The following is a 17,698-nucleotide window of genomic DNA, read 5'->3' as shown; positions in this document are numbered from 1 at the left end:
CAAAAGCAAACAGATAAAAGAAAATTGGCCATTGCTACATTAGATATTTGTTCTGAGATTGAAGCAGCGTTAATTCATCTGATTTAGGACTGTGTTACAGTTTAGATTAGCACGGCTATTTCTTCCACAAACTAGTGTTACAGTGTGCTATGTCTGACTGGCAGTTTTGTCATCTCATAGACTTTAAGGTCGGAAAGGACCATTGTGATCATCTAGTCTGACGACCTGCACATTGCAGGCCACAGAACCCCACCCACCCACTCCTGTACTAGATCCCTAACCTCTGGCTGAATTACGGAAGTCCTCAAATCAGGATTTAAAGACTTCAAGTTACAGAGAATCCACCATTTACACTAGTTTAAAACTGCAAGTGGCCTGTGCTGCATGCTGCAGAGGAAGCTGAAGAACCCCAGGGTCTCTGCCAATCTGATCTGGGGGGAAATTCCTTCCTGACTCCAAATAGAGCGGTCAGTTGGTCTCTCTGATTATAGCTAGTACCATAGCAAAGAATGAATGATTTTTGTTTTAAAATGGTCTATCTTGTTTACTAATTTGTCAAGACACTATTTACATAAAAGATATTAACTTAAAATTACCCACAGGGGTTTCCTCCTGTGTGTTTTGGGGCTGAGGGGAAGAGCCAGGCAGCATAGCTGCTTATTATTTTGGAATGGTCTGTCCAGCATCCCTATATGTTCTCTGCTCTCCTTCCTGCTCCCTACTCTCAACTATGGGCCTTATTCCGTGAGGTGCTAGCTCTGGGGTACTGATTTCAGGAAGGGTGGAAGGGAATTAGCTGCTCATGGGAGGTCTGCAGCACCTGACAGGATCAGGCCCTAAAATTTGCATCTTTCAGCGACTGTTTCTGGGTTTTGGTACGACTGCATGTAATAGGCACATCAGCCTACTTCTCACCTTTGGGGGGATATTCCCCCCATAGGTTACACAGGGTTTGTGTTACTCTTCGTATTTTGGGCTCTACAGTGATACCCCTTGTCATTGAAACACCACAGTGGTGGTGACTGAGACCTTGTCTATACTGAAGTTTTTTGCTTTGGGGCAACTATACTGAAGCAAGGAGGAACCCAGGGATGACCAGGACAGGCTAATGGATTTCTAAACACAACTTGCCCTGCCTACATTAGGTACCAGCGTCCACGTTTAGAAATCACCTCACCCACCACGTTTTAAAACACAACCTATTTTCCTAGTCTATACATGCCCCGTGTCACCTACACCTACTTTTAGCAGAGTTACAGAGCAAGGTGGTAAAACCAGTGACATTTGCACTAGTTCTCCTACTAGTTGTAGCACCAAAGGAGCTGCACCAACAAAAGTTTCCTGATGAGAGGTCTCCCAAAAACTGCCCAACGATTTATCAATAAATAAATGGAAAACTGAAACAAAAGCTTTGTATAGCTCTCGAGATGAGTGCACATGTGTATCAAGGCACAACAAACATTTGGAAATAAACCAAACCACTGGCAGACAAAGAAACAAAACAGAGGCCAGCACTTACTAGAGGGTTTCAATAACCTGAGTGTAATGAGCGAGGGGTAAGAAACTATGTCAAGAAGGCTAGTGTTAATAATGAAAGTGTGTATGTTGGGGTTGAGGGGGAACAGGGCTTTAAAAAAAAACCCCAAAACAAACGGGCATGATTTAAAACAAAAAAGTGAAGGTAGGTGAGGAAAAGATTACAGTGAGATACAAAGCCATGTGTAGAAAATACATTAAAACAATCCCCATAAAAGTCATCATTCAGAAAAGAGCCACAAGGTGTTTACAGGCCAAACTGGGTCCCAGCAGGAGAGTATTGTAATCCCTGCTCCATCGCATCTGCTCCTGTTTTCTCTGTTTCTTATGGCATCCCATCTAATATTAGGCCCCAACTATGCATGAAGAACTGTGCAGGCACAGGGTTTTAATGCCAGACTGACACCACAGAATGTAAGCTCTTCAGGACAGGAGAGGGCCGTTATATTTGTAAATGTTCTGTCAAGTGTCCAGCACTGTTTTGGGTACCATAAAACAGGTACTATTAATAGTAACTTGTGAATCTTGGAACATCCGTATCCACATTTGCAAGGTAAGTAGCATATGCATTCCTGATCATCCTTTAAAACCATTCAGTCCAGGCCCATGGGTATGACGAACCTAGATGACTGTATGTGTATCGTGTAATTTGGGTCACAGCTATAAAAATACATTAACACTGCCTTGGGTTTCCCTTACCTGTAAGTGAATCACTGAGGTAAATCTTATATCTCAAGGAGTTACACAGTTGAACGCCTACAAACTTCTTGTACCAGGTCCTCTTGACGTACTGTTTCCCTTTGCACTCTGAATAGGAGTCGGAATTGAATGGGACTTCAGTCCAGATGGCATCTTTTCCCACTGCAGGAGAAAAAGAAAGAGGGGAATTAATGATACTGCCATACAAAACTAGGCGTGACAAACACATTCAAATGAGTAGAGAAGACCAGAAACCCAAATGCAAAAGGATGCTACTTGGAACATATTAACAGCACCAGTCACCTGCATTTTGAAGGATATTTTATGGAATTTGTAAGCAGCAAAATATAGGAGTAGTGTGTCCCAGTCCCTGGCAGGCTGCACAGCTGTGCCTTCTGAGAGTCGCACTGAGCCACTCCCACACGTGTCAGGCCCCTCTCCACATTTCACCCACTCTCAGACCAGGATCTGGATTACAGCCTCCTATGTATCGACCATGAATAATTCAGCAAGTCCAGCTGGGATTGGTCCCTGCCAGGGTTTTTCTTTTGGGGACCTCTGTCAGCATACTTTTGCAGTGATACACAAAGAGCTTCTTCAAACAAAGTGTCATTTATTTTGCCCAGAAGGTGTACAGTGCTTAGAGAAGTGGATTTTAAAACAACCAAAACCTACAAGCATATCTCCTTACCTAAGCTTAACCTCTCCATCCACTGCTTAGTGTGGTCTGGGTTATTCACCATCTCTGAGTTGGGAGGAACAGCCTACACTGATTGCAGTTCTCTCCCTGTCCCTGAATGTCTCAGACTGTCAGCCTTTTTGCTGACAATTCTTGGCCAGGCTCTCAGCTCACCCAACTTTTTAGCATATTTAAGGAGTTAGGTCTCCTTTGACCTCAGGCTTAGTCTTGGGAAGAGAACAGCATCCTATCTTGGATGGCGCCAGCTAGGTAACTTCTCCCCACAACTGATGGCCTAGCAATTATTCTCTTAATTCTTTTGAAGCAGTGGATCCAAGAGGCTGTCTTATCTTTACCATTCCTGGGTTCTTTAGCAACATTTTTATGATTTAACTCTTCACACTCAGGCAGGCAGCAATACAAAAAATGACCAAGGAAACGGAGTCATAAGAAATTTTACAAACACGTTTCCAAGTTTTTCACAGAAGGAACTGACTTTGGGGTTGGTTCTGGCACTGGTGTAAGTCTGGAATAACTCCACTGAGGCAAACAGTTACTCCAGATTTAGGCTGCTGTAACTCAGATCAAAATCTGGCCCTTTTATGTACAGGGTGCATTGCCATGTCAGGGAGACAAATATTTGTATGTGTATTGAGATACAGCTACAACTTATAGAAGTGGGTAATATACAGTAGTAGTGGGGGAATTGTGATTCCACAGCTTTTCTAACAGAGAGGGTACAAATTAGGGCACCGTTAATTTGCAGCAAACTACATGATGAACAAGATGAGATATTCTTCCTTTCCACAGTGTAGGCTATTTGCAAATTTTTAAAGGCAACTTCAGTACTAAGTGCAAAACACAGGCCCTTAGGCTGAAAGGGGTCTCTTCTGCTCTTTTAGAGCCTGCCCCAACTCCCACTGAAGTCAACAGGAACGTTACCACTGACTTCAGAAGGAACTGGGTTAAAGCCTTTCAAAGCTGTCTATTTTTCATGGCATACATTTCAGCACAATGACAGACAAATAGCGGACTTCGACTTGCATTCTGTTAAGTCACTTACTAAGTGAGAAATAGCGTATTCTTTTTACAAAACTTTCTATTGATTTAACAACAGGGCTGAGAAAACACAAGCTGTCCATGGCTCATTTGTGTACGTTGGTTCCAAGCCATTTTAGCTGCCACGGGAATACCACATCACATTGATTGTGCTGTGCTCAGGTAAACATTTAGACTGGCAGGAATTCCTTACAAGTTACATAGATGGAAGAAGTGAAATCATGTGTGAATGCTGTTCTGTTCCATGGCATGTGTAGCTGGGACAGCACAACCACTCCTGTCATAAAGTAGGACGTTATCTTACTTCAGAAAAACGTTCTGATTAGAGTATGCTATGCATAAAGGGCTTACTTGAAATTGGCTCACTCACTCTTGGGTCCGCTGGGGAGAAAAGCAAACACGCAATCAGACACTGTAAAATAACCTCTCCTGATATTTCTACAGAAGCACACTAGAAAGTGATTTTCTATGATTGACATAAACTATAATCTGTAAAACAGCAACAATTTTGGGAAGTTGAGGTCGCTACATTTTTGTGTAAGTTAAAGAAATAAACTGCTCATGTAACTATTTGGAATTACCGCATCACTGAGCTTTTAAAAACATTATTAATGGGTCACTACCAGTAAAATTTGGTTTGGTTAAAAAAAAAAGATTACAAAGCTGATCATCAACCAACATATTTCCATGGCATTTTTAAAATTTCAGTGTAGACAACTGATTATTATTTTAAAGAATTCCTCTGTAGTGCCTGCTGCCCAAATGTTGCAGCTTTACATTAGTCCATGAGAATGAGAAATGGAGAACGTGTGGAAAGTGATTAGGGAAAAGTGAAACTGACCAGTTTATTTCCATTGTCCACACAGAGTGAAGGGAAAAAAATAACCATCCGAAATCATGAAATGGCATTAAAATATAAATGGTTCTTTCAAGTTTAATAATCTAAGATACATTAGTAACACAAGAGGGTATCAATTTTTCTTAAAATATGTGGGACATATTCTGAATTCCTTACTCATTTTCCATTTACCTGTTACTCTGTTAAAACGCCCATTAATTTCAGTGAGAAAGCACTGAAGGATTTGACTTAAAAATGTTAAACCTGATAGTGTCCCTTTAAAGAGGCATGGTACACAGTAAGTGCTTACTAGTTCAGAGTACTATCAGCAATAGGCAGCTGACTCTAAATATAAGAATAGCTCCTGTTCTATTGCAGTCAATAGCTATTTTGTAATTGGCTTCTAGAGAAGCTGGATCTTGGATAGATAGTGCAATGCTGTACTGAGTGATTCTTTCTGTTCCCCATAGCCAAGTCAGGTGGGACTTTGCTTAGGGTGACCAGACAGCAAGTGTAAAAAATAGGGACGGGGGTAGGAGGGTAATAGGAGCCTATATAAGAAAAAGCCCACAAAATCAGGATTGTCTCTATAAAATCCGGACATCTGGTCACCCTAACTTTGCTTATTGCACCATTTTACACACATGACAAAGCTCCAAATAGCACTCTAGCTTCCAGATGCATTAGATAGATACATATTTTTGAGGGCCCTATACCAATCTGCTAAATGAGTAATCCTTAATTTTAAAGAATATATTTCCTATGCTCACATTGACCCTATTCCACTAAGCGTCAATCCAGTGGGTAAAACACTGGGATTAGGACCCAGGGCACCTAGATTCTATTCTCAGATCCGCCAGTGACCTGCTGGATGATTTGGGGCAAGTCATTTAATCTCTCTGTGCTTCTGTTTCCTATTCCTGCAGCAAGTATTTATGTTTATGTAGACTGTAACCCACTTAGGGCAAAAAGAACAGGAGTACTTGTGGCACCTTAGAGACTAACCAATTTATTTGAGCATAAGCTTTTGTGAGCTACAGCTCACTTCATCCGATGATGAAGGTGCCACAAGTCCTCCTTTTCTTTTTGCGTAACACGGCTGTTACTCTGAAACCTGTCACTTAGGGCAGTGACTCTCTCTCTCTCTAGACAGTTATCTATTTACACACACATACAGTGCCTACCACAAAGGGACTCTGATCTCGGTTAAGCCCCAAGGCACTATCGTGATATAAACAGTAATACAATTAAAACAATCCTATATTGCTGACGGTGGGAAAAGCATGGGCAACAAAGCAAAATTGCAAAAGTGTGCTGTGTGTGTAAATCCGTTATATATCACTGTGTGCAAAGCCCTGTCTGTTTGCAGAGCTATCTGATAGAGGGATACAAACATAAACATGGATCTACTATAACAAAGCTTTGGATTTAAGATGCCACACTACCCATTAAAAAAAAAAATCCCTGGATTCAGTGTAAGCCTTTGTACACCCTCCATAGTTAAACCACAACTGTCTCCTGCGTCCATAAAGGAGTATGGGAATTTGTCATTTACATACAGGGAGGCAGAGACACAGAGTGAAGTAAAGTGAAATGCCCAGGGCCACCCAGCAGGTCAGTGGCAGAGCAGGAAGGGACTCCAGGTTTCCCGAGTCTGAGTCCAGTGCCCTGTACACTAGGCTACACTGCATCCACAATCAAAAACACCTAAGGGTCAAGTTTACATTGTCTTTTTGGCTGAACGCATTGTCATGGTTTTCACTGATAAACTGATACATCTGTTAAGCTCTTACCTGATTCAGTATTAAATGGGACCTTATTGCTGCTTGGACCTTCACCGAGAGGGTTTTTGGGTTTCACCTGGAATTCATAACTGGAGAATAAAATTAGAAACAAACACACACTGTATTCTTGATTGTCACGGTCAAGCAAACCACCCATGCATACACCCTCTCTGATGCTACTGGCTTCCTGGACGAGCATAAAGTATCAAGCTTCTTACTCTGAAAACAGTTAGACACACTGTTCCTAATAATGTAAGACCCCTCTGTCTATGCATAGAGAGCTCGCATGCAGGTCCTTACTGTTTGTTTTAATGCTCCCGTGGTACCTTATCCTGTTGTTCATGCTGGCAGGGGAGCAAGTAATGTATGTCTTTCAGGAGGTGGGGCTGGCGAAAGATCCAACTCTCTGAATATACCTCAGTGCGATATATAGTCCTTTAACAACAACGCACCTCACTTGGGGATGTCTCTCTCTTAACCTTCCCCACAGCAATATTTTATGGCGTAGGCCTAAAGACCAATATTTCCTGAACACTCTTCCCCTACCTCCCGAGTGGGGTTGCTACCTCTGGGATGCAAAAGCAGGACATATGGGATGATCCTGAGCCCATAGAACTGGACAGCTGGCAGCATGTACTACTGAGCTCTGTTACCGATTTCCTAGGACAGCTACCTCAAAAAAGGGACAATCCTGGGGAAACCTGGACAGATGGCAGCTCTAGTTGGGACCAAGGCAGAATGCAGGAAAAGTAAAACAAAGTAGAAAAGCAAGAATGATCCCAGTCACACTGCGCCGTTGAGGTCCCTCCTCTGGCTTTGTTGCCTATGTGGCTTTGCAGAAAGCAAAGACCTGCTCCCATCCCCACAACTCAAATCCAGGAGGCTGAACAATTGCTGCCAATTCCCTACTGTTACCGTCTGGGGAGAGCCCGGCTTCTCATTCCTCTTCTCCTTAACGGTGCTCAGGGCCCCTGCCATTTGTGGCTTTCCTATTCTGCTGCTGTGCTGTGAGGAGAGGTGGCCAGAGCATTCCCGTTTCCTTATAGCAGTAAGGCCCGGGGCTGCTACCTGGTACCAAGTGGCTCCTGTACACCCCATACATGGCTGAGCCAAACGTGGCCACTCCACTCAAAGCTGTTTCCCAAATCCCCTCCTCTCCTACACTGATGTCTTTTCGTGTGTGATGCACCCACGCTAATGGATGCAGTCTGAGGTACTGAACTAGCAATATGGGTAAGAATATCAATGTCAGTGCACAATGTGTTTTTTCCCCACCACCCACACAGCCAAGCACTGACCTAAAAACCACGCAGAATCGGCATATTATAAGATACCATCACCTGCCTACATTAACAACTATAACATACACCTCCGTGGTGATCTGCCTGCCTTGGAGCAACGGAAAATTGCACATCTTGCTGATGTTACTGTACAAAGGCTCCTGTTCATGTTCTTTTCCCTTCTTTCTGTTCCAGTTTCAGGTAATGTATCAGTTCCTTCCCTTGAACTGACGACCGTCAGCTTGTGCCTGTCATGCAAACGTGAAAGCTACCCCATTCACTGAGGCCTTTGAGACACATACAGCTCCTGTTGTTTTTTGGTTTGTTTTTTAAATTATTGTAAGGAATGTGGTTGAGAAAAAGAGAAGATACAGAGGTAATTTCCCCAAAGTCTCTAACATTCAAAATCCTTTGTGGTTCACTTTCCAGCAGCAGCTTTCCAGGAGCTCTAGGCAGTGTGGGGAGTGTACAGAAAAACAATAGTTTATTCTTTTCCTCATTATCATTATTTGTATTACAGTAAAGCCTAGAGGACTTATTCTGCGGTCACAGCAAGGAAGAGCCCCTGCTTTGGAGGGTGTGAGAAACCCTGACATAAATAAGTAGTAGGCAACTGAGTACATTTTAAATTAGCAATTAACGCAAAACAATGGACACATTTTCAAAACAATGAGCAGGCATTTAGGTTATTTTCTATCTTGAATGTTATACTGGACAATTAAATATTCCCGTTGATTCACAAAGAATCACTTATTAATGGAAGTGGGTGCTTGGTGAATTTATCAAAGTGCTATGAACTGGAGCTGCAAGAGACTGCTTCCCAAGTAGCAAATTTCCAAGAGATCAAATGATCTGAAGAGACAAAATTTAAAAAACATGCCACTATTCTCAGGCTTTGGTTGCCAACACTTCATTTAAAAGTTCCCCACAAAGAGGCTGAATAGTTTAATCCAAACCGTGGAATTTCCAACTGTTTCTTCGTCTCTGAAGACCTGAGCAGCATGCTGATTACCCTCGGTAGGTTCTTTATGGCCAAATACCAAAGGACAGTCTCCCACAGCTACTTGGTAGGATAATTTTTATTTCAAAGTTTAACGCATAAAACTAACGATTGCCTCAATTTTTGTAAATCTTCACACAAAACAGAAATACTCGCAAGTGTTCTCATAATGGGCAAATATTTTGTAAATGAGGCGTCTACATTTGTAAGCATAACCATGGGTTCATTATTTTTATTTTAAAAGCCTATCTAATCTAATTTAAATATTTATTGCATGCTCAGCACTGTGGGTATCCAAGATGCTTTAAGGTCACTTTAAATAAGCCATATGATGTTTAAATGCAGAAAATCTACCTGGGGGGAGGGAATTTTTTCATCTTATAAAAAAAAGTAAAGGTTCCTTCACTATCACAGAATCTCTAGTGTGAAAACTCTGAAGTAGACGCGAGGAGAGCGTAAGTCCAAGTAGAGCATCTGATGGCGAGTGTTTCTCTATGGCATAGTGCTGTGTGAGGCTGATGGAGAACTCGTCCACTTTGTGGTGGAATGCTGCGATTGCTGCAAGGTGCGCTCTAATGGAGCTCATTGAGAGACCCAATTTCTTGAATTCCAGGATGTAATCCAAGACCATTGGTGAAGGAGAGGTAGTTGCCATTATTTGCCTATTCTGCCACCAGGGACGGAATCTCTTCCATTTGTAGAAGGAGCTATGTATATCGTGTAGTAGGCCTTTTGCTATTTAAAAGAATGTCCCTTACCTCCTCTGAACAGGTCATTTCACTGTCACGGAACCATGGAGTAGCCATGCCTTCAGGTGGAGTCTTGCTAGGTTCGGGTGGTAGACGTGGCCTGTATCCTGAGACAGGAGATGAGGCACAAGTGGACAAACGTGTGGTGGGCACACAACCATCTTCAGGAGGTAAGGAAACCACCTTTGTCTGGGCCACGTGGGGGCTACCTCTGGAGTTGCTCGTCCTTATCTTGTGCATGACCATGACTAGGAGAAGGGTTGGAGGAAAAGTGTACAGTAGATACGTATCCCATTTGAGGAGAAAAGCATTGCTGAGAGATTGGGATCCCAGTCCTGCTCTGGAGCAGTGCTGAGAGATTGGGATTCTGATCCTGCTCTGGAGCAGAAGTATGGGCATTTGGCATTCTGGTTTGTTGCAAAGAGGTCTATAGTTGGGAAGCCCCAGTGTCTGAATAGGTTCTGCAGTACCCTGCTGTTCATTTCCCACTTGTGGTCCCAGGAAAATTTTCTGCTCAGTGCATCTGCTGTGGTGCTTTGGCAGGTAGGAGGCTGAGATGTTGCAGCAGATGCAACAATTCCATAGTCACATAGTTTCTGTGCATAGGGAGTGTGACTGTGTCCTTCCTTGGGGGTTTATGTAAAGCATACAAGCAGCACTGTCCATCAGCACTTTTATAGCCTTGTCCCTGATCACGGGTAGAAAGTGTAAGCATGCATTTCAGACTGCTTACAGTTCCAGCAAGTTTATGCGTAATGTTTCATAGATTCGTAGATACTAAGGTCAGAAGGGACCATTAGGATCATCTAGTCTGACCTCCTGCACAACACAGGCCACAGAATTTCACCCACCCACTCCTGCGAAAAACCTCTCACCTATGTCTGAGCTATTGAAGTCCTCAAATCATGGTTTAAAGACTTCAAGGAGCAGAGAATCCTCCAGCATGTTGATTCCAATGGGACTAGCAGCCTTGGATTATGTGGTTGTTCAGGCGTGCCCCCCAAACTAGCAATGAGGCATCTGTTTTATCACCAAGTGGGGGGCAGGGAGTCCTGTGCAAAGAGAACTCCCGTGCAAACACTGTGTCTTGGAATCCACCAAAGTAGAGAATTTTTTACTTTGCTTGACATCGTAAGATGCTTGTTTACATTGCGTCTGTGCAGAATATATATTGTCCTGAGCCAGCCTGGCAGGCATCACATGTGCAGTCTGTTGTGCTTGATGACAAGTGCTGTTGCTGACATATGGCCTAACATTTGGAGGCACGTCCTGGCCGATGGTTGTGGGCTGGCTTGCATTGTAGTGATTAGGTTGACTAGAATGGTAAACTTGTGCTAGGGCAGAGAGGCTGTGGCTTCCAGAGCGTCGAGGTAGGCCCCGATGGACTCTGCACGAGTGGGAACATTGATTTTTGTTTATCTGTAGACCCAGCTGCATGAAAAGAGCTACTGTCTTCTGAGTAGCTTCTAAGAAAAGGAGTACTTGTGGCACCTTAGAGACTAACCAATTTATTTGAGCATGAGCTTTCGTGAGCTACAGCTCACTTCATCGGATGCATATCGTGGAAACTGCAGCAGACTTTATATATACACAGAGAATATGAAACAATACCTCCTCCCACCCCACTGTCCTGCTGGTAATAGCTTATCTAAAGTGATCATCAGGTTAGGCCATTTCCAGCACAAATCCAGGTTTTCTCACCCTCCACCCCTCCACACAAATTCACTCTCCTGCTGGTGATAGCCCATCCAAAGTGACAACTCTTTACACAATGTGCATGATAATCAAGTTGGGCCATTTCCTGCACAAATCCAGGTTCTCTCACTCCCTCACCCCCCTCCAAAAACCCACCCCCATACACACACAAACTCACTCTCCTGCTGGTAATAGCTCATCCAAACTGACCACTCTCCAAGTTTAAATCCAAGTTAAACCAGAACATCTGCGGGGGGCGGGGGGGTGTAGGAAAAAACAAGAGGAAATAGGCTACCTTGCATAATGACTTAGCCACTCCCAGTCTCTATTTAAGCCTAAATTAATAGTATCCAATTTGCAAATGAATTCCAATTCAGCAGTTTCTCGCTGGAGTCTGGATTTGAAGTTTTTTTGTTTTAAGATAGCGACCTTCATGTCTGTGATTGCGTGACCAGAGAGATTGAAGTGTTCTCCGACTGGTTTATGAATGTTATAATTCTTGACATCTGATTTGTGTCCATTTATTCTTTTACGTAGAGACTGTCCAGTTTGACCAATGTACATGGCAGAGGGGCATTGCTGGCACATGATGGCATATATCACATTGGTGGATGTGCAGGTGAACGAGCCTCTGATAGTGTGGCTGATGTTATTAGGCCCTGTGATGGTGTCCCCTGAATAGATATGTGGGCACAATTGGCAACGGGCTTTGTTGCAAGGATAAGTTCCTGGGTTAGTGGTTCTGTTGTGTGGTATGTGGTTGTTGGTGAGTATTTGCTTCAGGTTGCGGGGCTGTCTGTAGGCAAGGACTGGCCTGTCTCCCAAGATTTGTGAGAGTGTTGGGTCATCCTTTAGGATAGGTTGTAGATCCTTAATAATGCGTTGGAGGGGTTTTAGTTGGGGGCTGAAGGTGACGGCTAGTGGCGTTCTGTTATTTTCTTTGTTAGGCCTGTCCTGTAGTAGGTAACTTCTGGGAACTCTTCTGGCTCTATCAATCTGTTTCTTCACTTCCGCAGGTGGGTATTGTAGTTGTAAGAAAGCTTGACAGAGATCTTGTAGGTGTTTGTCTCTGTCTGAGGGGTTGGAGCAAATGCGGTTGTATCGCAGAGCTTGGCTCTAGACGATGGATCGTGTGGTGTGGTCAGGGTGAAAGCTGGAGGCATGCAGGTAGGAATAGCAGTCAGTAGGTTTCCGGTATAGGGTGGTGTTTATGTGACCATTGTTTATTAGCACTGTAGTACCCAGGAAGTGGATCTCTTGTGTGGACTGGACCAGGCTGAGGTTGGTGGTGGGATGGAAATTGTTGAAATCATGGTGGAATTGTCGAAGCTTTGAGCAGGGGGAACATTATGACCCCCTGTCTGCATAGGTGAGCCACCACCACTGCAAGGACTACCTGTGGAGCCGTAGACAAGCCAAAAGGAAGTACTTTGTATTGGTAATGATCTGTACTGAGAACAGATCTGAGAAACCTCCTGTGTGAAGGATGTATCGATACGTGGAAATATGTACTCTGGAAGTTAAGGGTGAGAACCAGTCCCTCACTCTAATGCTGGATTTATTGTTGCAAGTGTGACCATCCTGAATCGCTGGATCTTCACAAATTTGTTGAGGCTTCTTAAGTCAAGAATGGGTCTCCATCCTCTGTTTTTTTTCTGGGTTAGAAAATAATGGGAGTAGAAATGCTTTCCCCTGTGTTGTGTTGGTACTGGTTTTACTGTGTCCACACGTATGAGGTGGTTTACCTCTTGTCGTGGTAAGTGTTCATGAGAAGGGTCCCTGAAGAGGGACAGGGAGGGATGGTGGATAGGAGGGATGGAGTTAAATTGGATGAAATAACCAGTCTCGATAATCTCTAGTACCCATTTGTCTGTCGTGATGTTTCACCACGCTGGGTGGAATGGAGTCAGATGGTCTCCGAATGGATGGATGGTGTCGGATGGTTCCAGCAATAGAAGATGTCCTTGACCAAACTCTCAAAACTGTTGTTTAGTGGGAGGTTGTTGGGATGAGGGCTGAGAAGGGAGTGGTCTCTGTCTACTGCAGGGGTGGACAAACTTTTTGGCCCGAGGGCCACATCGGCGTTGCGAAACGGTATGGAGGGCTGGGTAGTGAAGGCTGTGCCTCCCCAAACAGCCTGGCCCCCGTCCCCTATCTGCCCCCTCCCACTTCCCATCAGTGCCTTGTAATTAGCGATCTTGAGCTGTAGGATCGGGATTCTGGTAGGATCGCTGAAGAGGAAAATGTATGCCCAAAAAGATCCAATCTAGTGCCTGTCATATGGCATGGAACTGAAATCGTCTTGTCTGCCCTGCTTATTCATGGACTTTACCACCGGAGAGTTTGGTGTAGGGTGTGAAAATAGAAATTCCATCCCCTTGGAAGGGACATAGTATTTTTTTTATCTGCTCTTTTGCAGGTGGGTGGAATTGTTGCTGGGATGTACCAGATGGTTTTGGCCAAGTCCACAAGAGCCTCATTTATTGGGAGGGCAATCTTGGAGGAGGCTGAAGTCTGGAGGATGTCCAGCAACTTGTCTTGGGACCCCGCAACTTCTTCCAGCAGTATATATTCAGGGAATCCGCGATCCTCTTAAATAGTTCCTGGAACTGTTTAAAGTTATCCCCCATCATGCGTGGTGGGGGCATGATAGCTTCATCTGTGGAGAAGGATGAAAAATTGGCAGCTGGTGTGACTTCCTGATCCGAAGTCTCCTCCAGTTCCTCCACTGCCTCTTCTGGAGGTTCAGAGGGTCCAGGTACAGAGGGTGATGGGGAATACTTCGACCTCGCCCTGTGTGGACTGGGAAACTTAGGTTAGCGTTGGCGCTCTGCAGCCATGGGTCCCAGTGAGGCCACAGTGATGGAAATGACATAGGTGGCGGCATCCAGGGGTGTCTGTACCATCCTTGAGTTTCAGGTCCGGGGTGGTATTCATGGTGCTCTGGTGATCCTGGTCTAGTAGCTGTGCGGATAGGCGAGGAGTGATGGGAGGAGTAGATTTCCCCTTCATCGTCATCATCCTTGTCGCTGGACAAAGGAGGAGCTGATCTGGGTGGTGTGGTAAGTTGGCAGGGTACCGATTGTGCCGGAGTAAGGTCGGTCTCAAGGATTGGAGATTCTGGTGCTGAGAAGACCAGAAGAGCTTTATGGTGGAGAAACTGCTCCGTTATCGAGAGCATCGGTACGAAGGAGGACGCTGTTGGTGGTACAATACCTTTATTGCAAGTGTCAGTGCTGAGAGTCGTGCACTAGGTGCTGTGGAGGCCAGAGACTGCAGCGCTGCCCAGCTGCTCGGTGCCATATGTTTGAGCGGCTGCATCGGTACCAAGGCAGGGATCGTAAGTTTCCCTTTTTTGACTTTTTCTGAGCCAGCCTGCTTAGGTTCATTTGCTCGCACGGTACCGGATGGTCCCAGTACCTCAGTGGTGGATGGCCTTGGTGCAGTCGGTACCGATGTGGTCTGACAGGTCAGAGAATATCTATTTTTGGCAGGTTCCCAACATAGTGAGGTCGGAGCCTATTTCTTTGTCGCCTTTTTGGGGGAGTGCTTCTTCCTCTGAGAGGGTGGTGGGGAACCTCTTTCAGATGCTGCTGTTGGAGACCATGCCCAGGAGGGGCCCGTGATCCAGGATCAGAGACTTGGTGCAGAGACTTCTTCATCATGAGGAGTTTTAGCTGTAGGTCTCTCATCTTCCTGGCACGGGCTTTCAAAATGTGGGAGTGGGAGCACTTCTGTGGAATGTGCATTTCGCCAAGGCAGTGGACACACTGAATGCCAATCCCAGCCCGGGATTGATGACTGGCAAGTGACACAAAGTTTAAAACCCAGGGAACTGGGCATGCCCCTTAGATTAGGGCTTCTCCCGTGAGGGAGGGTAACTACACTACGCTAAGGGGTATACTGATAAAAAAAAATTCTTAGGAGTTTGTTTCAGTTAAGAGAAGAAAAATAAATGGGGAAGAGTTAACTGAACTAACTAATTGGGTTATAAACTTTGTGTTCTGTCTCAAGCCGAGAGCGGCAGACAAGGAACTGAGGGGGGTTGGTCACACAGCACTATGTAACACCAGACGCGGCACAAGATGGGGACAACGTATGTGTGACCCAACCAGGTACTGCTACTAAAAATCTCAGATTACATTTGGCACAGATTCACACAAAGAGGAGCACCCAAAGGGACACTCCTCGAAGAAGAACTCTTGGTGTAGAATGACACTTTTGGTGAAATAGAAGGAATTATTCAGAGTGGAGCTATTCCCGCCTTCCCTATGGCACATGATGTCTATTCCTATTTTATTAATTCATTGTGTGTATTGAAGAAAAGTTGAGTTTGTGGTAACAACAGTTCTAAGCTTTTAAATGAATTTTTTCTTCTGTAGATCACAAAGCACTTCTATGGAAGATGATAAGGATCATTATCCCCATTTTACAGAGGGAGAAATAGAAGCTCAGAGTGGTGAAGTGACTTGCCCGAAGTCATATACAGCAGGTCAGTTGCACAGCTAAGAAAAGAACTCAAATTTCCTGAGTCCCAAATCCCCTGAAGGGCAGGCTCTGTACTGACATCCTGGGATTCACTAGTGAATAAAAAACACATCATGATTCATGCTACGATTTTGGCATGGAAATTTTTAGTAAATTTCATGGCGGGGTGCAGGGAAAAATAAGTCAGGGAAAGATCACCAAATAATGTAGTTTTTTCTACATCAACATACCCAAGAATACAGTGAGGGTGCTGAAAGGTGAGGTCTGGAGGGTAGTTGGAGAATGAGCTCACCTTGCATTAACCCTGCAGTGGCAGCTTCTGTCCCATAGGGCTGGGCCCAGCTCCCCATAGCTGGAGGAGCCGGCAGGACAACCCTGGGTGGCACTGTGACCCCATGTGTCAGGTTGCAATGCTGCTCAGTTTGTGGGGCTAATCAAACGGCCATTTCCAACAGTTCACACACTATTCAAATTCACAATTTCTGTGACCTCTGTAACAAAATCATAGTCCTAATCATGACCAACAGCATTGGTAGAGATCCCTGATCATCAGGAGGAGACCACCTATCAGAGCCACCAGTGTGGTCTCTATGCCATTCCCAGGGTATATGCCAAACTGACAAAGGTCAAGGAAACTTGAGGCAGCCAGATACCACAAGAGTTCTCCAACAGCGGCTTTCTCAACAAACAAACAAAGCGAAGAATGGTTTAGTAATGTGCATCATCAATCCAAGTTTATAACTTAAAAGCTGCAAATGTCTTTCCCTTGATTTACAGTGCAGCAGCATGGTACTAACTGAAACCTATCTGTATGTTTCATGAAAGTTTGGATATAAAACCGTGTATTTTATTTATATCTGTTTTATTATATGATGGGTCAAGTCCATGAAAATTCCCCATTAGAGCCAAATCACATATTTTTCACTAGTTATACAATACATCCTGGTTTGCTATTTAAGCCAACCGTGCTGATCTATATTTTAAGAAGCTATTGCCGCATGAGGTATTTTATTAATGGAATAATCAACCACACTGATCCCAAGTACACCAAAAAGCATTCTATGTGGCCACTTTTAGTGTACGAAATGTAGGGGAAATGTAGGTGATAAACATTTTATTTTATTCATATTGGATTTGTTGCACACTATTTTTGTTACATTTTGCAGACTTCGAGCAGACAAGATAAAAGCATTTAGATTTCAAATGGCAATAGAGCACTAGACACTTTTTTGACTAACAACGAAGGCAGAAGCAGAAGTTTAACAAGAAGTTTCATGAACATAAATTAATTATTTGGATTACAGTACCTCCTAGAGCCCCCATATGTCTTAGGCATTGTAGAAACAGATATAAACTCACAGCTACAAGGCTTAGAAGGATGGAATGCTCTGGTTCCCTCACAGGAGAAAATGTAGCTTAGTTAATATAGTGTTGCATTATTTGGAGTTTGTGTTCTGGTTTTCTGAAGGACAATCGTTTGTTACTGTAACTGGAGTTATGAATGGGCACATGAATTGCGCAAGCTATACCCCGTAGAAAGTTAGTCACCTTGAATGGACATAGAGTGGACTCTGGCTGGGCTGGGAGCTGAGGAGCTCAATAAATGCAACTAAGGAGATCTATCTAGGATGCCTGATCCAGAAATTCCAAGCTCTGCACAGAGCTGACTCTGTGGAGTGGGACTAGGTTGGACAGGACAGCAACTGAGTAAGTGGAGAGGTCTTTTTGACCAGCTGCAGGATGGACCAGAACCCGATGGTGTAGGCTTTGTTGAACTAAAGCAGACAGGAGAGCTGCCCCCACACCCAGTTGACTACCAACGAGTCTATCTGGATTCATGATAGGGTTTAGATGGGTACGGGTTGTTTTGTGAATAAGAGTTATGGGTGTC

General features: G+C 44.2%; 1 protein-coding gene across 1 annotated transcript in view; it reads right to left on the bottom strand.

Moving 5' to 3' along the window:
• Window positions 1-17,698, bottom strand: part of ABI3BP (ABI family member 3 binding protein) — a 343,927-nt gene that overhangs the window by 9,065 nt on the left and 317,164 nt on the right. Inside the window, exons 59-61 of the mRNA XM_077817412.1 lie at window positions 6,605-6,684; window positions 4,325-4,354; window positions 2,236-2,397 (exon numbers count right to left, since the gene is read on the bottom strand). Coding sequence (XP_077673538.1) covers window positions 2,236-2,397; window positions 4,325-4,354; window positions 6,605-6,684 — 272 coding nt within the window. The remainder of the gene's footprint in view (window positions 1-2,235; window positions 2,398-4,324; window positions 4,355-6,604; window positions 6,685-17,698) is intronic.

Source organism: Eretmochelys imbricata, chromosome 1, assembly GCF_965152235.1.
Source record: "Eretmochelys imbricata isolate rEreImb1 chromosome 1, rEreImb1.hap1, whole genome shotgun sequence".
Classification (NCBI taxonomy): domain Eukaryota; kingdom Metazoa; phylum Chordata; order Testudines; family Cheloniidae; genus Eretmochelys; species Eretmochelys imbricata.
Note: the sequence above shows the minus strand (reverse complement) of the source record. Positions and strands in the feature narration are given on the sequence as shown.